This window comes from Lepisosteus platostomus, chromosome 10, assembly GCF_059453375.1.
Source record: "Lepisosteus platostomus isolate fLepPlt1 chromosome 10, fLepPlt1.hap1, whole genome shotgun sequence".
NCBI classification, from domain to species: Eukaryota; Metazoa; Chordata; class Actinopteri; order Semionotiformes; family Lepisosteidae; genus Lepisosteus; species Lepisosteus platostomus.
In genome coordinates this window covers 45025555-45050044 of record NC_142620.1, presented here as the reverse complement: position 1 = coordinate 45050044, position 24490 = coordinate 45025555, and the positions used below count along the sequence as shown (strand labels likewise).

Here is a 24490-nt window from a genome sequence, read left to right as displayed (position 1 = left end):
ATACTGGGCTCATGAAGGACTGGCCTCTTTACCCAAATGTGGAGCACTCTGTCCTGTCATAGGCTGTTAGGTATCATTGTTTTGATTAAGTATGTGGACTGAAACTGTATGTAATTCAAGAAAGTGTATTAGCAAATGTGCGTTTGTGGCCACCTCTATTACAGTGCTTTTGTCAATTCTGGTTCAGGAAACAATGTTAGAAAGATGTTCTTGACTACTGACAGCCAGTTAGGTTCACGGCAATAAATGACAAAAGATGCTCTGGACATTCAGTAGCCAAGCTGGTAAACATGCCAGGATATTAAAACTGCTCTTCTTTTAATCTCTTCAGTTTTATGCTTCTTGCTTAGAGTTAGTGTGTGCAGCTAGTTTGGCAGACGGTATGTATCTAATTTTATCTCACCCTTAACCACAAGCTGGATGCCTGTCTGCTGCTTCTGCTGTGTTGCGAAAGATGGGGAAAGGGGCCTTTGGATTTCATACATATATTTAACTCTTTCTGGCTAAACCAGACATTGCCAGGGCTGTTAGAAATGTTTTATTTGCATACTTTGTGTAGAAAAACAAACGTATGTGAAATAGCATTTATTAGGTGTAAACGTATTGTGCTCTGTGCTTGAGAATAATTCTGTAACAATGTTTTTGATGACTGTGAACTGTTATAGCCATTGTGTGTTTCTGACCTGAGCTGTGGTCAGCCTGTGTAATGGATTAGTTGATAGCTAGTTCGCCAACTCTCAAACCTTTCAGACTTTTTTTTCTACTGTACATGTATGTCAGCTGGTGTGGAAGTGTGGAAGACCCCTGAGACCTTGATTGTGCCAGCAGTTGGTTTGGAATTAGTCTACCGCCATGTGGTGCCGCCTTGTTCTTAGCAAAGATAATCTTGTTGACCTATATTTAAGAGCGCAGCTGTGCCTGTCCTGGAGAATGGTACCTAAGTAAGACACGCATCTTCCTTCCAGGTGTGGTCTTGTAGTTTGTTACTTCAGCTGGATGGGGTTTTCCTACTCACACTGCTAATAGCAGAGCACAGAAAGCCACAAATCCCGCTCCTGGTGAGCCTCAGTATAGCTGGTTTCACAATAACCCATAAAACACCCATTTCTCGGCACTTGACACAATTGCATTTTAGTCACCTGCAGATAGCAGGTGAAGCCTGAGGCCTGTCTGTGTATTCATTTTATGAAGCAGAAGAGCTCTTGTAATGTTCAAGTGTTAAATATTAAGAAATACTTGTATTTATATAGCACGTTTCATCCCAAAGAATTTCAAAGTGCCTCATATACAAGAGGTTCCACTCACTTGACACCTGGTGACATGTGACAGTCAGTGTGCATCATCAACCCCACTACATCGCAGGTCATGTGGAGGAGTGGGAAATTATTTCACCAGTCTAATTAACTTCATAACACGGGAGTTCATACCCTGGACTCCAGTGAACAGTGCCATAGGATCTTAATGAGAAATTTTAAGAGATAACTCGAGATCAAAAAGATGGGTGTCTTATCATGGTCATTTCTAAACCTCTGGTATTACAAGTGTCTATAATAATATGACCCTTGTTTTTCAAGGTCGCAAAACTGGGGCCGTTTTCCAAGGGTTGAGATCCTTGTGGTTCAGAACGAGCCTGATGTGCGAGAGCAGTGGTGGTCAGAATTTGGATAAAAGGGCAACCAATGTTTTGGCGAGAAGCTGAAATGGTACCCCAGAACACACCTTAAAAACTCGCCTGTCATACATGAGTACCAGATGTTAATGTAATGAATGCTTAATGAGGACTCAGGAGTTGATAAAGGGAGGCCGTAGTTCTTGAGGCTTTGGATTAGCTGCTGAAATGTTATATCGCCCCAGTGAGGAGTGCGTGAGAATTCTGGATCTGAGCCCTCCTGAACATGTCCTGTGTTGCTGTATGTGATCCAGGCTGGTGGCTCAGGTGCCACTTGCATAATCAATTAAAGGGAGAGATTGAAAGCAGAGACTTGGCAGCAGTTGTTTTCTGCCCACTCATGTGCTTGGGACGCCCCAGAGACCCGCCCCCCCCCCCAACCCCCCCTCTCAAAAGCCCCATGTCATTAACATTAATGAGATGAAAACGGAGATGGGGCATTAAGTCATTGTTAGCTTAGTTTATGTTTTCATCTCATCTATATTCTAATCTCGGTCCAGATGGTTTTCTGGCACTGTTCTGCTTGATAGTGTGACTGATTAGTTTGTCTTCAAGGCTGATGAGACAAAACGGGTTTAAGGAATCTGCCCATACTGTAGCTGTCTCCCCTCATTATTCAGTTTACACACTAAATCTTTTTGTGTGCCGTTGTTTGTGCTGTTTGTAAGTTGTTTGAAAGCTCATGTCTACCCATGGGAGAATCCATCAGGAGCAGGTGATGTTTGTGTTTCTGCTCCTTAGTGTTTCTGTTTCAGACATACAGTAATAATTATTGTGGACTTTCTGCTTCTTTTTTGTATGTTAAATTACAGCTATCAAATTCTGCAGTAACAATTTTGTCAATATAAAACTATTGTCCTTTGCTTAAAATGTTTATTAAACCAGCCATGTATGCTTTTCCAACACAATTCTTTGAATATTTACAATGGTTGTGGCTGGTACAGTCCGTTTATAAGTACTGCAAAATGTTTGAATCTCATCAGATGTGCAATAAATTCTAAAGCTTCTTGAATTGCATATTTGCTGGAACATTTTACAATCTGAATATGTAATAACTGTTAACTTAGTGACTGAAAAAGACAGTTGAAGTTAAAAGGTAGCCTCATACATGATTAAACTAGTGTAGAATTCTACAGTGTAGAATAAAAGATATACTTTGAAAGTTTTAACCCAGATATGTATTATTTCTTTTCACAGATAAGGTTAGAATTTCACAGATTAAAACACAACTCTTTCATTTACAGTGCTGGTTTCTTTACCAAATGTTAAACTCTCATTCTATTATGACAATGGGGAATTACACTTGCAGAGTGATCAAGAGATAAATGAATCCGAAGGACAGGCGCCGTCCTTCGGATGAGACGTAAAACCGAGGTCCTGACTCTCTGTGGTCATTAAAAATCCCAGGGCGCTTCTCGAAAAGAGTAGGGGTGTAACCCCGGTGTCCTGGCCAAATTTCCAATTGGCCCTTACTAATCATGGCCTCCTAATAATCCCCCTCTATGAATTGGCTACATTACTCTGCTCTCCTCCCCACTGATAGCTGATGTGTGGTGAGCGTTCTGGCGCACTATGGCTGCCGTCGCATCATCCAGGTGGATGCTGCACATTGGTGGTGGTGGAGGGGAGTCCCCATTACCTGTAAAGCGCTTTGAGTGGAGTGTCCAGAAAAGCGCTATATAAGTGTAAGCAATTATTAATTATTATTATTATTATTATTAATTTGTCGGAAAAGGGGATGAATCACACCTCTCCCCCCCCCTTCACAATCGTGGAATTTCACTCAAGAAGTACTTATATTCTGACCAATTTTTAGATCCATGTTGTGGATTCCCGATGTGTGGTCCTCTGGTTTCCTATAGTTGTGGCTCAAGTCATGAGGTAGTGTTCATATGTGACTATATTTCTGAGTCTGTTCCAGGATTAAGAAGCAGTGCAGGACAGGTTTGGCTCAGTCACTGCAGCATCACAGTTCATTTGCATTCAGAGAGGAGGTGGAAAACACACACTCCCTATAGTTGGGCAGTATGCCTGTCTTGCTTGATTAAATCACGAGGAGACCAAATCCTCTGAGAAGTTCTGTAACTCATAAGCAGAGTCAAACTGAACACAGCATAAGTGCATTACAAGTTCAACCAGACTGTTCTCTTCGGTATTAATATAGGGTACTGTTGTGTGGGTACTTTTTTATAGCGCCAAGGAGCAGAGCCCTGTTGCTCTGTGTAGATGCCGCGGAAATAAAGTTGATTGTGAAATGGTGTCTGTAGGGTTAAAAGGTGAACTCAAGTCTTTGGTGGAAGCCTTAAAACTGTGCAGAATTCCCACAGCGCTGGGATATAAATGTTATTGGTCTCCATGCAATCAAAGGAATCAATCATCGCTTCAAATGGCCTGGCTGGGGTGAGTCAGAGCACTGTGCTGTTTCAACCCAGAAGACGACATGACTCAGGTGCCTCTATTCCTTTCTCTTCCAGGGTCAGCCCAAGATTTTGACCTAGCAGACGCCTTGGATGACAAGCCTACGAAGCCACGTGCGTTCTGTGTTTTTTCATATCTTTGCCAATCGCAATCATAGAACAACTTTTATGCAGGAAAAAAAAAATCTAAACACCTTTTAAAGTACACAGGTTATAACTGACATTACAGTGGAGAGCGAAAATTCACTGGAGACCTTTTTTGTCGAGCAGAAGAGGAGTTCGTTGAATACTCGGCTGAGGAGAAGAAGCAGTCAAGATACTAGTTCTGACAAGAAGAGTTACAGCTGGCTCCTTAAACGCTTACTTAAGGAAGTCTTAAAAAGCAAAACTTAAGTTATATTTGTTAGTCATTGGTTAAGCACATTTCACAGTGACTGATCATAAAAATGTATATGTGACTGAACTGGTATAGTGCTTCTGAGAGCACGTGTGGTTGTGTTTAAGCACTAGAACGATTCCTAAAATTGTTAGAATTAGCTGTTTTCTGTCTGCAAGCTCCTAGTTTAGCTACACTTAATCTTACAGTTTGTGCTCTTATGCCCATTGTGTATGGAGAAAGAATTTAACCCTTCAATATCATACTTATTTGTTCAATTCTGTTTTACAGCGACAGTCAAGCCAAACCCTAAGGTGCCTGGAGGTTCTCCTGGTGAGTAGGGATATGAGAATGCTCTTTTTTGACAGGTCTTACAAGTGCTGTAGCCACAAATCGCCGCCTAATCAGTTCAGATGACTTCATCCCATTGCATAGTGTTATTGCTCGGGATGCACTGGTCTGATAAGCCCTGCAGTACACAGATATTTCCCACACTTCAGCAGGGCTGTCCAAGAAATATTTCCTGCAGCCACAATGTTGCAGTGTTGGCATCTTTTTAATTGAGCAGCTTTGGGACTGAAAGGGAAAATATGAAAAAAAACATTTCGGCTTCAGAAATACAAGAACTCCCTGATTTAATATTTCTTATCATACCGCAGGCAGCAGATGTGCTTGAAGCTGGTAGTTTTCAAAGGCACAGTAGATTTGCTAAAATATTCAGGTTCTGCCAATGGAAATATAATTTTCTGTACTTTTCTGTCAAGCCCTGTACATGTCTTCTTATTTCAGATAATTTGTGGATGTGCTGCCCTTTTAAGTTTTTTATCCAGACTGGAAACAATTCTGTTTCATTATCTTGGATGAAATAAAAGGACAAGTTAAAACCTGTTTTGGATTTGGAAAAATGGATCCTGTGAGCCTATAGAATGCCTGCCACCTCTGGCGGATAGTGTGGGAAATTCTGTATGTTCATATGTTAATGAGAATGTGTGTGCCTGCACACCATGACTAATTCAGTCAGGAGGATTCCTCATTTTGTGTTCAATGTAACAATAGTGTATGCAACTAAGATGTCTTCTGCTTGTCATTTCCTGTTTGATGTTGGTGTCAAGACTTTGATTTCGACTTCGACTTCCCTGCTAAAAAGACCACAACAAAGGCTCCGAAAGTGACCACCACCACCACCACCAAAGCACCCCCGAAGCCCAAACCAAAGCAAGGTAAATACTCCTTCCCATTGCATCTTGGGTAATGAGCGGTCTTTTGAAATATGACATGGCTGGAGCTCACTGGGTAAAGAAAGATAGATATTTTAAATAGAAATTCAGTAACGGAAGTAAAAAAAACAGTTTGTCATTTAAGAAACCTTTCAAAACACTCCTACTGCTGAATCTGTTGCTGTAATTGTTATGCGTCGTTGCTGACACAAAGGCTGTTCTAACTTGGGGGGAAAAAGTGTCTATTGTGTGGGTGTGAAGGGATGGGTTTCTGAATCAGATTTTCTCCTTGAACTGTGCCAGAACCTGAAGATTGGGCAGAAGGAACAAGCACCCACCTAACCTAGGTTAGCTGAATTTGGATGAAAAGGATCAGGAATCCGCACTAGTAGAACAGGCATTGAGCAATTCAGGCTGGGTACCGTACACAAATTGAAAAACAAATTCTTGAATTAACTTTGGAATGTAACAGTAGAAGTTGACCACGTGAGTCAGAACTGCGAGATTTGGGGTGGGGATCTTCTCCCCGTCCTAAGGATGTTGAACATCTTACTTCTTAATAGACATCCAAAAAGCCTTTTCCAAATCGGGCAATTGATTTAAGCCGCAGCCAGTTTGGAGCCAATTCAAATCCGAACACATACTGTGTATCGTCAACACTGCAGAGCACTTCCCTTGAGCCTTCTTTCTGTCTGCTGTGGGGCGTGTGCCGGTAAGAGGTGTCCGCAGTCCTTGTGCTGTGAGTCCTGAGGGGTATCGTGAGTTGGATGAGTGACAGGTTGGATGAGGTTGTGGCACAACAAGCCCAGGAAATTCCCCTTGCTGTCTAGGGCCTGCCCAGGTGCAGTGATTTGCTGGCGCTCGGAAGAAGTCTGGTTACAGTTAGCCACTGACAGCCTGCATTGAAACTGAAGGTAATTGGACTACTTGTCTGAACCTGATCTCTGTACAAGCATTCCCTGGGAGTTCCCTTATGCCATTATCTTGCACAGCCCTGAAATCCATCCAGGATTTGTATAGCAGTACTACTTAATGACTCTGGAACCACAACTCCATAAATTCACAGAAGAACCTTAAAAGACCCTAAGAGATGATCTACAGAAAGCTCTTTGCATGGAGTTAAAGGAAACATCTTGATTTACTGTTTATTGTTAATACATTTACAGGGACTTGTAGGGAGAGGTACAGTAGGCAGCTCATTTCATTGCATTGTGTTCCAGCTAATCCTTAACTGTTTAACATAACCTACAGTTGCAGCAGAGCCAGTTTTCCGATTAAGAGCCTGTCGAGTAAAGTAGAATCTGCTCCTCAACAGAGTGGATGTACCAGGGTTATCTATGATGTGGACGTTATGACAGAAGTCCCCAGATTTAAGCTCCCATTTATATGAACTTTACATGTGTGCAGTTAAACTTGTCAAAAGACCTCTTTCTGATACCTCACTGAATTTTAAATGTAGTTCACGCTATGTTGCTAACAGATCTGAATCGGAAAGGGTACGGTGACCCCATTGTGCGTCCAGGTCTGAGACCAGGCCCCCACAGTGCCACCAAACAACCCCGAACTCCCAGACCACCGTCTAAGGGGAAGGCTGGTCTGTACTTGTCACTTTACTCAGTGTCGTGTTTCTGGAATGCGTGCATGTAAAATCCCTGCCTCTTTTTAAAGTACTTCATTTACATGGTGCTGTATCTCGAACATGTTTATTATTTGTGCTTTAAACTTAAGATTTTTCCTCTTTTCCCTTTGGTTTTGTGCACTTCATACTCTTTTACCTAATGCTCGATTCAAGGTATCTGTTTTTTGTTGCCAGTAGTTTTTATTTTTTATTGTCTTTTCCAGTTCAAATACAAAAAGCCTTCCTGAGTTTATTGAGATATTTCACTGTTTATACATATTATGGATTGTCGGTCACTGTTGGGTGTTTTTTCATCCTCTATCATTAGTTTCTCTGCCTGTAACTGGGATCTCTGACCTGGGATTCATGGCTTTTACTCCTCTCAAGGCCTTCCCTTCTTAACTGTTGGTGTTAATTATTTGATGAGAAGAACAAAAGTAATTCTTCTGTCCTGCTTGCAAAGCGTGTTATCACTGCTCTGGCTTTAAAGACTTAGAGAACATAGAAATTATTTGCAGTAGTTTCACCTTCATTAGTCAAAATATAAAGAACTGAAAAGAATAGACTCGGTCACAAGCAGCGTGTGGCTGGTGTGGAGAAGACAAGGTGGACTTCCACCTTTCTCTAAGACAATCTTGAGATTCCAACCCTGTTAAAGCCAGGAGAAATGGTTGAATATGCTCTTCATGTTATCACATTTTGATCTGCATCTTCACTGTAGCTGGAGGATGAGACTCTCAGTAGTTTAGTGACCTTGAAGACTATAGGTGATGTGGTCTGACCCATATTTCTCTATGGCCATTCCCAGTTTGGTCTGTGAGAGTTGGGGATAGATAAAGGTTCATTGAGTCTGGAAAGGAGAGTGGAAAACCAGGCTGTCCTTGATGGAATCAGTTTAACACCCCTGTTTTATGCCATTCCATTTTCCTGTAGACATCTTTTCAAGAAGTATTTTCCTGAAACATTCAGAATCACTGGTCATGATTATTTGGACAGCTAAAAACCTGTTTTTACAAAAGGCATGCATAGCAGGTATTTTCCTCCTGTTAGTTGTGCTTCTTATTTTGATCGTGTAGTTGTAAGCGACATCTGGAACAGCTCTGCAATAATGCAATCTTTTGGAAGCCCAAACGCCCTGAGTGTGCATCAGTGCAGGGACCTGGCCTCTGCTATTTCAGCTTTCCTGGAGGAAATGCTTCTAGCCTGCGTCTTGGATACAGTCCACTCTGGCCCACATAAGAATGACAAAGGACGAATCCAGAGCATGATAGATTCAGTGTTTCTGTTTGGTGCAGACGTTCTACGGAGTGGAAATCAGCCATCAGATGCTGCTGTTGGTGGCGGCTTCATGTTTGATTTAATCCAGACCCTCTGATCTGGTTTTATTTCTCAAGTCACCTCTTGTATGAAGATCCCACTGGATGGGCCAGGATCCTTAAGGGTTCTGTGTTGTTGTCCCAGAAATGGTGAAAACTGCTGTCCAGAGTGCATCAGCCCATGTTTTTCATCTCATCCCTGGTGTTCCTAACACACTGTAAAACAAAAACAAAAATTTTCCATTGCAGCTTCTGACGATCTCAACCTCGCTGATGCCTTGGATGAGAACAATGATATCGGCGGGAAAGACCAGAACAAAAATGGAGGTAGGTTTTGTGTAACCTTGCTTGAATGAGCTGAAATACATTCATTCCCAGGCAGTGGCTGTGCCACAGAACTTGGATTACTATGTGGAAATGCATTATGTGCATACCAAGCTTGAGGGAAGTTCCATCCTTGTCCAGGGGCAGTGATCCAGGATTTAAACCCACGACCTTCCAGCGCACAATGCAGAGCTCTAACCTCCACCGCCATGCTGCTGCCTAAGAGACTCTTCCGTGTTATTTGCATATTTTAAAAGTAATCCAGAGCAATGAATGGTCATCAGTCATTTGACAACTGTTGGTTTTTTTTAATGACACATTTGGAATCGCCAGACCCTTCCTGTAACTCTCCGGTTTTGGATCCAGTAGTTCCTCTCCTCTCCAGCCTCGTCCGATCCGCTGTGGCAGAGTGAGTGTGCTCTGCAGGGGTGACTCGGCTCCTGCCGCGGCCTGCTGTGTTGGTGAGGTGGGGTTCCTGGGGGACCCCTTGGTGACTGCAGAGTTCAGGGTTCAGCCTGATCTCCACCTCGAGCGACACACAAACCCCCCAGTCACTGATGCTTCTTCTTGATTAATGGAGCTCTCATTTATCCAAGGAGAGATGTTCTCTAATTTCCCCTACAGGGTGCCGACCGATAATTGTTTCTGCAGTCGTAAATATTGATGATTTTCTTTAGATACTCATAAGATGCATATATTTATCCGTACATGTCCTGGTTGTATTTTGCATTTGTCGAAGAAAAGTCTTTACTCAGGCTAGGTGTTGTCAAGCAGAGTCCCTTTATTCATGTGCATGGGGAGGATATAATCATGCAGATCTGAGAGCAGCCTCTCATACAGATCTGTGAGTAACCTCTCCACCGAGATGATAAATGCAATGAGTTTTAAACAGCAAATTCACACAGGAAAGCTCATTCTAAGTTTTTCATATTAGGAGTTGTTTTTCTCTCTACAAACATTTCTTTGTAATTGACCACATTCTTCTTAAGAAGCAGTTCTACCTTGCATATAGACAAAAGGAAGTATATAAATAAAAGGTTTGAAATGAGCTAGACATTCTGCAGGTTTGTAATATCAATGTAAAAAAGTCAAATAATATGTTTACAATTGTTCTTTCATATTGTTGCTGGGTAAAAAGCATTTTTCAAAGCCAACTAGTCACTATCTTATACACTTTAAAAAAGGTTAATACTAAAATTCTTCCTGACATTGAAGCATAATGAAGTGGTCTTATTTTCCGCTGTTGTCTTTAACCTGCGGAGTTCCATACAGAATGAATTCGTCTCAGTTCTTGCCTGTAGCAGGAGCAGAGACCAAATGTGTTTCTACGCTTTTCCACAGTTTTTTTTTTAGTTTCTTGCCTGAAGAGTATGTTTGCAACCGAAAACAAAAGCTGGTTACAATTTTATTTTTAAAGTTGAAGTGATTCATCATTTTGTTTTGTTGAATACAGGAAAGAGCTGGAGAATGTCTGTCAAGATCCCAAAATGACAGGTTAAACAAAACCTGCCAATATCCTGACAAACCCTCATCTTGTTGAGGGACTGAGGGGGTATCTGTCTGCCCACTGATATCTGTGATCACTAAGAAACTCTGTGTCAGGGAAAATTTTCAAAGAAAATTTGTGCCATGGTCATCTGTTAGGAATAGTAGATAAATATCTTTGAAAAAAGTGCTTTGCCGGGAATTTGGCCTGAATGTGTGGGTTTTAGCTGGCTCCTTACAGAATGATACTGTTGTTTTAATGTCCTCAGTGAGTCACAGGACATTCTCTCTCTGTTGCTCTTCATGGCTAGTGGTTGTCAGGACTGATAAGGTCACCTTGATGCCTGGAGGGGAGAATCTGAGAACTGAAAAAGAAGCAGGTGACAGTCCTGACTCACGGTTTGGATTTGGACGTAAAGCTCGAACGACGATTCTCCATTACTTCTGAAAAACGCAGAGAATTTAAACACCATAGAAATATTTAACAGGCCCATCAAACATCAAAGCTGATGATCAGTGGTTTTTAGGGCTTGTTCACGGGAAAGGATAAATTTGAATATTTAAACTAGAAACTGAAGGGCCAAAGTTCTCAATGCTCTGTGGGCTTATCTGACTAATTAAGTAAGGGCTGTTGGGAGAGGAGACTGGCTGAATGTCTCAGGTTACACATCGCCACCTGCTGGAAAGCAGTGATGTCTTCTCCAACCTACAGATGAGGAAAGCAGGAAAAACAATCCTCTCGATAAGACAGTATCCTGCTCAATGTGTGTGTGTATGTCTATTACTAGATTACTCGTCAGACTTCTGTCTGGACCCTTCACTCCTGAGTTCTTGGTGGGTTATTCACATTCCAATTGTTCTGCTTATTCACCAGGAAGAAAAAGAAGAAGATAAAAGAAGTTAATTCAGAATGTGAGGGACGTGTTTTGTAAGCAGAGCCTCCTATCATATCAAACGATGGACTCCATAGAAACAATATTGTGTACATTTTTATATTCATCTGTATTTTGAGGTCTTTTAATAGACAGCTAATCACTGATTTGCCAGCTGGCTCACACTTGCCCTGCTAGGAAGATTTCATTCAGTTAATAACAAAACTGCACAAAACTGCACACTGGCTGGGTGTGAGATGTAGTCGTTATTTTATCCTTCAGCGGGGACTGTGGCCTAGTGAAATATCTCCCAATTGAATCCATGGTACTGCGAACAAACCCTTTTCTGCAACAGTCCACTCTCCATGTTGGGCAGCAGTAAAACTTTAGAGGTTGTTGGTTTCCCAGTTGATCTGTGCTTGGATAGTAAAAGAGCACTCCAGGCTGACAGAAATACCACTGTTCTGTGGAACGTGACAACCATGTTGTCTACCTGTCAGATAAAGGAGTAATTCCCGGCTCCCGAGGTGATGACGGCCCTACTGGAGGAGACAAGAAGGGTAAGGTGTCGGCCTGACCTTCCCTGCTAATGGTGGCACTTTTTCCTCAACTTCCTGTCTCTCCTGACCCCTGACCTCTGACCCTGCTCAGTGAGGTCAGAGTGCAGGCTGCTTCACACAACTAACCAATAACAAGAATCTTCAGCTGGGCCATAGGACAAATGGTTAGACTTCTCCTTAAATCAAGAAACAATGCTAAATTCAGAGATTAGGTGCTGGTATGGGGTGATAATGCATGCTGTGTATTTTTGCTGTGGGTTTTGGATTTCTTTCTGCTGAAAGTCAAAATCTTCCTGATCTTATTACTGCTTGCAGTTTTCATCGGTCTCTTTAGTTTCTGTAATGTTTTCTAGCTGGTTAAGATGTTTAAAAAGCAGACTTTTCAGAGATATTGAACAGTGGGATTACTCTTTTTTTGTAATTCTCTTAAAATGTCACAGGGTGGCAAACACACCTTCCATAGAGGTTAATAGAAACAGGTTTCTTTTTCATTGTAGTCTAAATAAATGTAATCAAAGATATGGTTCAACTGCTACACCTCACAGAATTAGGTCTTGCAGAAAGTATATCTGAAGATGGGTGTCCCGGCCCCTTATTTCTAATTTGGAAAAATCATTCCAATTGACATACTTTTAGTGCTGATCCAAAAGACTGAAGATCAGTACTGCTTGTTTGTATTTGTTGAGATGCAAAAATGGGTATAATAGTTGAAATACATCCTTGAAGATGGTATTATGGGTTCTGATAGAACAGCATGGTGATTTCAGCTAATACTGGTAATATTCACTGCTACGATCTGTCCCAAATCTTTTGCTTCATGGGTGTCTTCTCCTTTTCGAATGCCTGCAGCAATTGTGCACACTGCTTCTTCTTCTTCTTCTTCTTCGCACATGTTTAATCCAGCTTATTAAGTTTATTATTATTATTATAATAAATGTTTGAAGAGTAAGCTAGACACACACAGGTGGTCGTGACATGGAAACATACAGGCCCGCTATATCAGAAACATACCATTTTCTATAAACTAAGGGCATTAAGCACAGTTATTGTTCTCATACACTTATCATTATCGCCATTCATTGCTGACGTAGCAATAGCATCGAACACTAGGCTTGTCCCTGGAGCTGGGTGTCAGTCACTATGTGCGCAGAGCTCTGGCAGGTGTATCATCCAGGTGGATGCTGCACATTGGTGGTATTGGAGGGATCCCCATTACCTGTAAAGTGCTTTGAGTGGAGTGTACAGAAAAGCGCTATATAAGTGTAAGCAATTATTATTATCCTTCTGGCTGATGCTCTTGCCCCTCTTGCATGTGCCCTGTGTGCCTGGGAGGGTACCAGAGCGGAATGCTTGTGCGATCCAGGTGGGCTCCTGTCCCCTCCTGACACTTTCTGTGCCTGCAGGTGGGACATTCACAGATGAAGACCTGGAGGACATTTCCAAGGGTGGTGGCTACTCCCCAGATAAAAAACCAGGTAGCCGTCTTTCGATTCTTTAGGAGGTGTGTGCTTGTCTTCGGTAGATGTCTCTGTAGTCCGTGTGTGCTGCTATTGTATTGTTTTCCATCACTCAGGCAAGGCTCTGTTCAGTCACATAGAGCAACTGACTTTTTCCACATCTAGCATATGAATGATGGTGGCCTTTGTCCTTGCTCTCTGATCATTTCAGATGCACAGAATTTAACAAACGCTCGCCTTTTAAAGTTTAGGCTTTTGTTTAACCCAACTGTGGTTCCTGTTTAAAGCCAGCATGCAGACATTAGGGGGTGAGGTTATCTGTTCGGTATAATATATTGTAAGAGCTGTTTTAATTTTGATTGTACTATCACTGCTGCAGCCTTGCATTACCACATTTTGTCTAATTAATGAAAGCAAATCTTAGCCTTTCTCTGGAGTTCTGTTACCATAGTGCCAAAGGTAATGACTCTTCAAAGTAGTTCTTATTTTTTTAAATATATATTTTTTTATTATACAGGGGGTGATGGTAAAAAATGATTAACTGATTTTTAAAAAAAAATATTGTAATTAGCCTATGATTTCAATGAATTGATCAGATCCTGTCATTTTAATGTCCCTCAAGATTATGTGAGCTGACGGCAGTTCCAACAAACGTGCTGAACCGTGTGTGATGCTCATTGTTAGCGTTAGCATAGTTATTAAGAACAGCAATAGACACGTGCTCTTCCTATGTTTCACTATCAGCGAATGGCTCTTGACTCTTTCCTAATGTCACAGTACACCTGAACAAAATGCACACCACTTTTTTTCTGTAGATTTCAAAAATAATTTTCTTTCTTTCTTTCATAGACCGTGGTAGAGGATCAGCCTCATCTGATGATACCAACTACGGTAGGTGTGAGTGCAATCTTCAAGTGCAGACGTCACCGAGAGGTTTATGAAATCAGGTGACCAGGAAAAGGTCTGGTTATCCGGAGATTACAGGCTGATGTCTCGGCTTTACAGCAGTTGGTGAGCCCCTTAGAAAATGTCTAGGCTTTCATACAATTTGTGAATCTTTATGAATTTGTGAACCAAGCATTCATCAGAACTTTCCACAGTGTAGATTTACCACTCAGAAGGGCGGTAGTTGTAATCCCCTCTGCGGGAATCGCATAATCCGATACTCTTAATCATTCCAGCTGCTTTTTGTCCGCAGACAGCACGGCCGAGACCGGAACCATCGCAGGTATCGCCAGTGCCCTCGCTATGGCGCTGATCGGAGCCGTCTCCAGCTACATCTCCTACCAGCAGAAGAAGTTTTGCTTCAGCATACAAGGTAACGGCAAGGCGTTCCTACATTTCGGGAATGCGGGAGACTCAGAATTGCTTTTAAAAGAAATGGGCTCAGAAATGCTGCAAATATCTTCCTCAGGTTTTGAAAGGAGTGACCTGCACTGCAGCAGTTGATACGGCTTAGGTCAGTCATTCACAAGCATCTTTCAGCTCCACTTTGATTTCATCAGCTTTCATTACCTGGCAGCTCTCCTGTCCTCTGGGGAACTGATTTTTCAACTACTAAAGTGTCTGCATTTGTCCATTTTTAGATTTCGGTAGATTTCTTTTCTTTGGTGGGGAAATAAGGAGCTTTATTCGGTATGAAATATCATTTCTCTGACTTGGTTTAAGAAGGTGCTGTTAATCTCTTTTTTTGTTTCTCTTTTGTGTTGTAAGTTTGAAGCGGGATGTGTGTGCTGGGGGTTATGGGAAACATTAAGTACTTGCCCAAATGAGCAACATTGGCTGAATAGCATCCTTTCATTTGAGATCTGTGTGTCAGGTTCTTCGGAGTATTTGAAAATAATAGATTTTATCAGTATTTTTCGGGATGTTGAGTACTAGTGTGTAGTCTCCTTATAATCTGCCTCCAGCCTGTGTGTGATGATTTATATCCACAATTCTTCTGCTCCTGCCTCTTTGAAATCTTAGTTCTAGAGGTGATTTAACCAGATGTTGAGCTCTGGTCAAGGGTGTGGGAAAGTGGATAAGAAGCATGCTTATCTGTTGCAGTCAAACTTCGTTTTAATTCGGGCATCCTGCTGTGGTGTTAGGTATTGACTTTGGGGTCTGGTGTGCCTGCTATGGGCAGTTGTTTCTGGTTCCAAGCTGGTGGAGTAAGACTTCTGCTCTCGGGGGTTCCTCTGTCACACTCTGGATGCACGGTTAAGGAGACCTGACCTGGATGTTTGGGTATTAACCTCGAGTGCTTTTCTTTTACTGCAGAGGGTCTAAATGCCGAGTATGTGAAAGGAGACACGTTGGAAGCTGTCGTCGCTCAGGAGCCTCAAGGTAAAGTCTCTCGTTCGGATTCTTTTTCATGGAGTGACCATACAAACAAGTGTCTTCAAGGCCACAAGGATTGTATCGGCAATGAAGTCAGATCACGCTTGGTGACTGTAGCCAGCAGTAATGGGGATTCCCCAGAATTCCCGAGAATGTGGCAGAGCAACAGACAGTCTATCGGGTGGGTTTGAAGTTGCTCTGCTGGGCTCCCTCTGGCTCGCAGAGTTATCGCTGAGAGAGAAGTGAATCATCGCTGTGCATTTTTCTGACTTGTAATATCTGTTGCCCTTATCCCTTCTGTGCTGGGTGTAAGCATTGACCATGAGTTGATTACTGTACAGTGATGGCAAAATTAGATAAATATATTTTAATAATCAATTTAATCATAATTTTCTAACTATTGGCAATCCCAGATGTTAGGGACGAGCAAATAAATTGCTAGAGGAAAATACCTGGTTTTAAAAATGGACGTCTTTTATCAAAGAGAATATTGAGTTTAGTGGAGACTTTCCCAGGGTACACCTATCTCCCAGGGTTATGACTTCTTGTTTCATTTTTTTTCAGCCCAGCAGACCCTCCTCCAGTCTCCTTCCTCAGAGCCGCCCACTCAGGACTCCAACAAGGTCTAGCTGTGGCCAGGAAAGGCTCTTCCAGGACACTTCCTCTGAGAACGTAGTTTGAAAAGCCGTCTACTCCCTTGGTTGTACTTGTGGTGTCAGCTCCTTAATGTCGCTCTACACAGCTTTTAATTAGGTGGAAGACAGACCCAAAAGCCTGTTACGGTCTAACACTTTCCAGAGAAAGGACTGAAGGGGTCACCTCGAGATCCGGGACATTCTGAAGAATTCTATTCTTGGTTCATTATTCTTTCAGGTTGGATACAACGCTTCCTTGCAGAAGACGTTAAGGTGTATGCCTCAGACCTTTGCTTTCCCCTTTTCCGATTTCTGCCAGTGAAAGTGAAGTGAAGACCCTGCAAGGCCTCAGTTTGTTATCCAGGGGGACACGATGCCTGAGGCAAGCTTGATGAGAACAGCTATTTGTTGATGTAAGGAACACTTGAAAGTTGATTTATTTTCAACAGCAGATTTCTCTTTCCCACCCACAATTAACACCTCGAGGAAAGACCCCCGACCCCATCCTGGACTCTCTTGACTTAAAGCCGTTTAGACATGTCCAGTTATGGCAGTCTCCACACAGACAAGTCAGTCTGAGTGACCTTTTAGATTGGAAGACCTTTTATTTCATTTTTGTCTCATAGCGAAGGTTGTTTGGATGAACAGAAATATGTGGAGAGACATTGAAAATGCAGCAAATGCTATTGTATCCAGTACACATTTGTTGTGTTTTTAATTCCTCTCAGCACACATAATAAGGAATTTCAGTCTTAACTTCCTCAATTTAGCTCTCTGTATTTCTTCGGAAACCATCTCCTCTTTATCTGAATGATTTTCTTTAATCTGATTTGAGGTATCTGTAGGGGTTACTGTTGAAAGAAAGCAAAGCCTTTAGTGAGTGCAGCTGTATGTGCTTTGTAATTTAATTGAAATACCTGTTACACTGCACATTTTTTGCATTAGTGCCTCATGATAGTACTGAAAACTGCCTTTTCAAAAACCCACGACTTGAACTGGAAAGACTGCTTTGTTCCAAAACATGGCCAGTAGAATCTGGTTCTAGTGTGCAAATTGACGCAAATGAACTGTGAAGGAGAATTTTGACTGTCGAGAGATCTGGGGTGCCACAGTAAATGGATTTAGGAGATACTCCTAACCTTTTTACTAGCACATTACTGTATATAATTTACACTGGCATTTTGACTGTATGAAACTATGACCATTTTTGGTCATTTGGTACTCCTGCTTCCATCAATTATTTTATGTTTGTTTTAGTGTATTAATGACCTTCTGTCTTCCTCCTAATTCGGCACATCAGTGCAAGTGCTTTTCAAGGGTGGCTTCCTGTACTTCAGTGCTCCCTGGGGGAACAGGGGCACTTTGGGATCCATGTGACTTTTAGCACTAGACCCAAAACAAAATGTAGGGCTGTCAGAGGAGTTGAGTTGATTCTCATAGCTAAACGGAAGTTTATTCAAAGCAGTTCATCCAGTCCCATATTTTGTGCATAAAGGCATAGTGCATTTCCCAAATACTACATCTTGACTTGGGCAGTGATTTTCTAAAAAGTTTTCTGCTTCTTACAGTGTCCAAGTCACTAGCCTTCAGCTCTACAACTTTGTCAAAGTGCTTTTTTTCTCACACTAACTTTTTTCTATGTAGGACCGTGATTTAATGTACTGTAACTGTTGTAGTGTAAATTACTGTTTCTAGATCGCGTTGTTGGGTGCTGAATTGTAATGTAGTTTTAGCGCTAATGGATTATCTTGTTTGTCCTAGTATATTGGTTAATTAATATCGTGGAGTCCTATGTATTTGAAGTCTCTCCCCTGACTGCAGTACAATCCTGCCTACCAAGCTTTTATACAAGCAGGTTAATTGCTGTTGTGCTGGAGATGGGAGATGTTGTTTGTGGATAATCAGGGCTGTGCACCTTCTTACTGCATGGCCTGGATAGGTTCCTCAGCAGGCTCTGTAGATTGAAGATTGTCAGTGTACTGAATCTGTGGAATGTATTGTTTTATTCATTGAAATTTCTGATGATTATGGCACTGAAGCCATTTCCTTTTCAGTGAGTGGAAGAAAGACAGTGCAGTGTCAGTTTTTACCTTGCGCGATTTGTCTCCCCCCCACGAGGTGAATCGCCAAGTAGCAGCGTCTTCACATCTCTAAAACTGGATTTAAACAAGCAGGTTTATTTGAAGTTTGAAGTATTTCAAACTTGAGAAATGAAAAATGGCTTTTTCAACCCCCCCACTACCTCTAAGACAATTCAACAATGTTGTTACTAGACTATTGATCCTTGTCACAGGTCACCAGAGCCTTCTCCACTGCTCCATACACAGACTTGTCTACATGGCCGTGTGTATGTGGGGTACTTGCTATTGTAACGTCCAGTTTAACTGCTCCAAAACAGCAGTTGGAACATTTTCCTATCAATGTGAAGTCGCATGACCTAAAGCCAATTACCACTAAGCAAAGTCCCCACTGTGTGAGGTGGTGCTTGTCTTGAAACATGATTTAGGGTCACAAAATCTTAAATCTCAACAGACCCCGGTTGGGAGTATTTAACACCACACTCCGTTTCACACTGCCGATTTTTCCTACACCGCTATCCACGTGGTGAATATGCATTGGCCATCCATGACCCTTGACCCTTCTGAGGAGTCAGGAAGTGATCTCGCCCATCAGTGGGGCACTTCATGGGCGGCATGGCAACACGTCAGGAAGTTCTTTCCTGTCAACGATAAGAAGCAGAATTCCAGATATGGTCCCTGGCCCTTGGGCTCTGGATTTCAGTGGGGTTTTCGAGTAATGAACAAATGGCAGAAGCGTTTAACTGAAGGTTTATCAGCTTTCTCTGCTGATAATTCAAAGAGACCTAGACAAATTGCTGGATTCAAGATCTTGAGGGCAGGAGGTGGGAGCCCTCGTCTTCACTTCTTGTATCCCTGGTACTTGACACAGTCTCTCTGTGGAAGTCCTCTTTGTTTCTTTGACTGTTTAAATGTTAAACAGTCTCCTTTATGCTCGTCTGTCCTGTTGAATATGCTTGCTTAACAGCTTGCCTTCTGGTTCTTGAGCTGTCAGGCTTTAAAACCTGTCACAGTTCAGCCCCTAGTTATTTATAACAAAAGGGCTGTTATTCCTAGGCATGCTTTCAGATGTACATTTTCTATTAATAAGCTCTGAGTTTTTATACAATCAATTCAACACTGTGAGATGTAGGTTATAAAAGAAGGGTTAGAAATATAACCCACAGAGCTTTTTCAATCCTAGAGGGCTAAAGAACTTGTTTTCTTTATCGATTAATTTTAAATAGCACCTCTCATTGGATATACATGAGGTTGCAAGATTGAATAGAAGCAAAAGCACTTTCAAACCTGAAAAGTGAGAGTGAGGTCAGATGAGCCTGAATGTATCTTAATAATAATTCCATACATTTACATAGTGCTTTTCCAGACACTCCACTCAAAACGCTTTACAGGTAATGGGGACTCCCCTTCTCCACTACCAATGTGTAGCACCTACCTGGATGATGTGATGGCAGCAATAGTGCGCCAGTACGCTCACCACACATCAGCTATCAGAGGGAAAGAGAACAGACTGTTGAAGCCAATTAATAGATGGGATTATTAGGAGGCCATCATTGGTAAAGGCCAATGGGAAATTTGGCCAGGACGCCAGGGTAACAGCCCTACTTTTTTCGAGAAACGCCCTGGAATTTTTAAAGACCACAGAGAGTCAGGAACTCAGTTTTCTGGCTCTTCTGTAGGACAGAGGCTTTTTAGAGTACAGTGTCCCCATCACTATACTGGGGCACTAGGATCCACACAAACCACAGGGTGGGCGCCCCCTACTGGCTCCACTTACACCTCTTCCAGCAGCAACCTTAGTTTTTACGAGGAGGTCTCCCATCCAGGTACTGATACCTGCTTAGCTTCAGTGGGTTGTCAGTTCTGAGTTGCAGGGTGATATGGCTTCTGACAAATGCTGGCTTTGTATTTAGGTCTCAAATACAAGGCCAGTAGAACAGTGTTTGTTCATTTAAACCAGGGGTGTCCAATCCTGGTCCTGGGGGTCCTTTGTGTCTGTGAGGTATTTATACGTCTTTTTAAACCAGCACCTGAGGCTGAGTGGGCCCTTCAGGCCCTGGGATGGGCAGTTCTGACCCACACCTGCAGACCTGTGTGAACAGGATACAGCAAAACCTGGTATAAATCAACCGAAGCAAGATGAGAAGCTGTTTTGATCATCTGTGCTGCCGAGTTTCTTTCTTCATAGAAACTCTCTCTACCCATCTTCTCCTGGGGGATATTTATCGACTGCAGCAGCGTGATTCAGCATGTTTGTTTTTGTGTCGGAGGCTTGGGAGAAATTGAAATGCAGTCACCAGTGATTACCGCAAAGCAAGCTAAAGTGACTTTAGACGGCTCACGCATTGTTGTTCAGTGCCTCTGCTTGTACTGCATGCCTACCCTTGTGTGGGAGTGACAAAGGCTGCTGAATGTCAGCTCAGCTAATGAGTGGCACTGTTGCCCCTTGTACAAACAGAGAAATGTAAGCAGTCAATGTGTGCACCTTTTGAAATTAAAGGAATTGCAGCGCACTCCGTACCTCAGGAATTACTGACCAGTGGGAAAGTGTTGTGGAGGTGGAGAATGTCAGACTGGCAATTAGCATGGTCCCTCAGAGGCAGCTGTTGGAATAATATTAAGAGGAGTGATTCCGTGGACCGGAGTGGCGAAACAGAGCCCAAAATTAAAATAAACCCACCTGCTGCTCACTGTTGACAGTTTTCTACAATCGTGCTGCAGAGTGATAAAACATACTAGACCCCAGCTGATCTGAGAGCAGGGATTTAGCTTGAATTTTCTGTTGCAAGTTGACTATGAAGGGATGCATCATATCTTGACTTTCACTGCAACCTGTGTGGCCTGCTCTCTTTAATTCAGTATCTCCAGTGGATGTGGGTGATTAGTTGATAAGGGACAATAAGTTGAAAATGGGAACATAAATGCACATGAAACTGCATGTTAATTTATGTATTATCTGAACTAAATCAGGAAATCCTGCCACCTAATTATCTTATTCTAGAAGGTACTATAAAATTTTATTATGTCATTAAAGTTAATTCTACAGATGTTGGCTCTTTTAATGCTCTATTTTGAGATGTTCTGTCAGCTAGAACCTCCAACATTGCGATGTGCTCTTGAGACTGCAGGTCGCAATGATGTGTTTCTTGTGGGAACAGTTGAGACTTGTGCGTTTTGAGAAGTGCGTGACGTGGTTTATTTTTCATTCTCCCCTCACACCCTGGAGCGTGTCCTGTCTCCCGATCTACCAGTCAGACTGGGAGAAATGTGCTTCTCTTGAAATTAAATAAAACGTTATTAAGCTGTGGAGAATGTTCTCTTTCTCTGCTGCTTTTTCTGACGGCTTGTCTAGTGCCTGAACGGAGTGGGGGTGACTCACAGATCCATACTGCCCCCTGGTGCTCTGACCTGTAGCTGCAGCTCTTTTCTTGTGGGGTAGGGAGGCTGCTTTGCTAGTTGTTTGCGGAGGGAAGCTTTTTTCCCGTCCTGTGGGAGACTTCCAATTGAGCAAACAATCTTGGAAGATTTGGTTTGTCCAGTTTATTGTTATAATTCGCAACACATGTAGCACACAAAGGCAGGGTGGCAGTATGATTATCATTATGGTTTCAATTCCAGAGCTGGGGTGCTATCTGCATGCAGTTGAATGTTCTTCTCATGTTCACATGGGTTTCTTTTGGGTATTTCGGTTTCCTCCCACAGTCCAACAACATACTGGAGGTTAATTGGCTTCTGGGACTATTGGCCCTGCTGTGATAGACTGGCGTTCCTTCCAGGGTGTATCCCACCTTGCACCCATTGCTTGCTGGGATAGATTCCGGTTCCTCTACAACCCTGTATTTGTTGAAGAGGTTAGATAATGATGGATGCCGCCTGCAGTTGATCAATTTTATAAATTGCATTGTAGTCTTATTTTAATGTACAGGTTGTTTAGATCTGATTGTCTTATTTCATATTTGGCATTAATTCTTAAGAAGGGAAGATTACAGTGTAGCTAGATTTAAATGTTGGTAAAAGATTTTTTGAGATCAGTGTCTTACACTGATGCCATTTGGTATAGTAGGTTACAGTTATGCATAGCTGGGTTTCTGCACTGTGCCTCCATTCTTTCAAAAGAACACAGTTTGCAAATGAGAGGAAACCATTTGGCCCATCTAACCTGTTTGGTAGTTAGTAGTTAAATAATTCAATTATTTTATCCATCAGTATCTTCAAAGACGTCAGGGTACTGGCTTCAACAGCATGGCTGGGTAACTTGTTCCATACTCCTACTATCTTTTGGAAAAAGAAGTGCCTCCTGTTCTCACTTATAAATGCACTTCTGTGTGGTTTCCAGCTGTGTCCTGGTGTGTGTTTCTAATTCTTCTTTGTGCTACAGTAAAGAGGCTCAGTTTTTTTTCTATTGCTGAATCAAAAATTGAAGTTTCATTGCAACAATTACATTGTTAAAAAAGTTACAGTAGAGGGGCTACCCTCTCAGCATCTGGGGTGGGCTCTGTGATCCCAGGCCCTGGAAGTTGTCCATGTGGCCAGGATTCCCCGAAAAGGGGCATGCAGTTGGCTCTGCACTGCACAGGGCAGGGCTGTCATTGGTCAGCTAGACTTCCCTTGAAACAAGGGAAACAGAGATTCCTGTTGATGTCCCCAAGGAATGGTGGTGCTAACTCTTCTGTACCTTGCTGTAGAGCTTGTAGTGGCGGGGTTGGGAGGAGTCTGTCCAGGGTGGATCAGAGGTGTTAAAACAGGTATTCTTCTGTGAGCAGAGACCTAAAGATACAATTGGCAATTCCAAATTGAGTGGCCAGATATTTAACAAATAATTTAATCTAAAAACAGACGTGTATCTTAAGTGTTTTCACCAGACCTGACAGTGAGCTTTAGAAGTGTATGTAACAATAGCATGCAATCGCTATTATCTCACAATTATCAGGGGTGGCTGCGATTTCACAGATGAATGCTTGCTAGCACTTCCGAACCATTAGGTTTACAAGGAACACTTGTTGACATCATAACTTTACTGATTGGCTGTACTCTTTCTACTGCTTTGAATGTTGTTTTAATGATGCATTCGTGTTCAAAAGTTTTGGGGGAATGCTGTGGATACAATAAACCTAATAAAACAGACATCTGTACTGTTGTTGATCATTGCCTACAGATACTCAGGGTAAAATTACATATCAAAGCACTACGACATACCCTCACCTCAAACAGTCCAGTCTGCTGTTGACATTTACTAAATAATTGTTTGAATTAAAATGTAATTTTTCCAGGAATCTAAAAATGTAACATTTAAGCAAAGGGATTTGTCTATTTAAAGGCCTTAGTAATATTAGAGGGGTGCAGAGTCTGTCTGGAAAGTTGGAAAGAGGGAAGAGAACTTGATGAGAAGAACTGAAATGAGGATGTTGAGATGGATTCTACAGATTTCAATGAAGGATAAGATCAGAAATGAAGAAATCCGTAGACGATGTAGGGTGGTGGATGTGGCTGAGAAGATGCGAGAGGCGAGGTTACGGTGGTATGGACATATCATGAGGAGGGACGTTGAGGAAGTAACAAAGAGGGTAATGGAATTTGAGGTGGAAGGTAACAGAAGAAGAGGCAGGCCTAGAAAGAGATGGATAGATTGTGTGAGAAAAGATATGGAGGTATGTGAAGTGAGTGAGGAAGATGTGCTCGACAGAGACAAGTGGAGAAGAGCAACCAAAGCAGCTGACACCAGGACAGTCTGGGACTAAGGCTGTGAAAAAGAAGAAGAAGAGTCTGTCTGAAACTTTCTCTTTGCTGACGTGTAAAGTGAAATATATTTCACCGATTTTTCACCGACCAGTTTTTAGAATTGTGTTATTTTCAGTTGTAGTGGTATTCAATATATTTTGTACAATAATAAAATCAGGTAATCCACACAGATAACCTGAAGCCAAAGTGAGGTGTGGAACAGGACAGAGAGGAAGGAGGAGATGTCCTGTGTGCTGTAAGTCTAAATTCTCAAAATGAAGAATACGTAAATTAACACAAGAACCCATTCCAAATTCTAAGCGTTTGTGTACACAACAGCAAGCAGACTTCTGCAAAAGAGCCTGTTTCAGAGGCATTACAATTGATGAGCTTTGTGCTGGTTCCCAAGAATGTTTAACAAGAATG

General features: G+C 42.1%; 1 protein-coding gene across 5 annotated transcripts in view; it reads left to right on the top strand.

Annotated features, from left to right (window-relative positions):
* The window catches only part of cd99l2 (CD99 molecule-like 2), a 28122-nt gene extending 4652 nt beyond the window's left edge, over window positions 1-23470 (top strand). The window contains exons 2-13 of one of the 5 annotated variants that reach the window (XR_015941748.1): window positions 4144-4200; window positions 4754-4795; window positions 5575-5682; window positions 7160-7273; window positions 8863-8940; window positions 11795-11854; window positions 13258-13329; window positions 14161-14202; window positions 14510-14629; window positions 14726-14770; window positions 15574-15639; window positions 16198-16271. Coding sequence is in view for 4 of the 5 variants with exons in the window: in XM_088649175.1 (XP_088505301.1) it covers window positions 4144-4200; window positions 4754-4795; window positions 5575-5682; window positions 7160-7273; window positions 8863-8940; window positions 11795-11854; window positions 13258-13329; window positions 14161-14202; window positions 14510-14629; window positions 15574-15639; window positions 16198-16262 (824 nt within the window). In the remaining variant the exon portion in view is untranslated. Of the gene's footprint in view, window positions 1-4143; window positions 4201-4753; window positions 4796-5574; window positions 5683-7159; window positions 7274-8862; window positions 8941-11794; window positions 11855-13257; window positions 13330-14160; window positions 14203-14509; window positions 14630-14725; window positions 14771-15573; window positions 15640-16197 lie in introns of all 5 variants that reach the window. The other 4 variants (XM_088649175.1, XM_088649177.1, XM_088649176.1 and 1 more) reach the window with 4 other exon arrangements.
* The last annotated feature ends 1020 nt before the right edge of the window (window positions 23471-24490 follow it).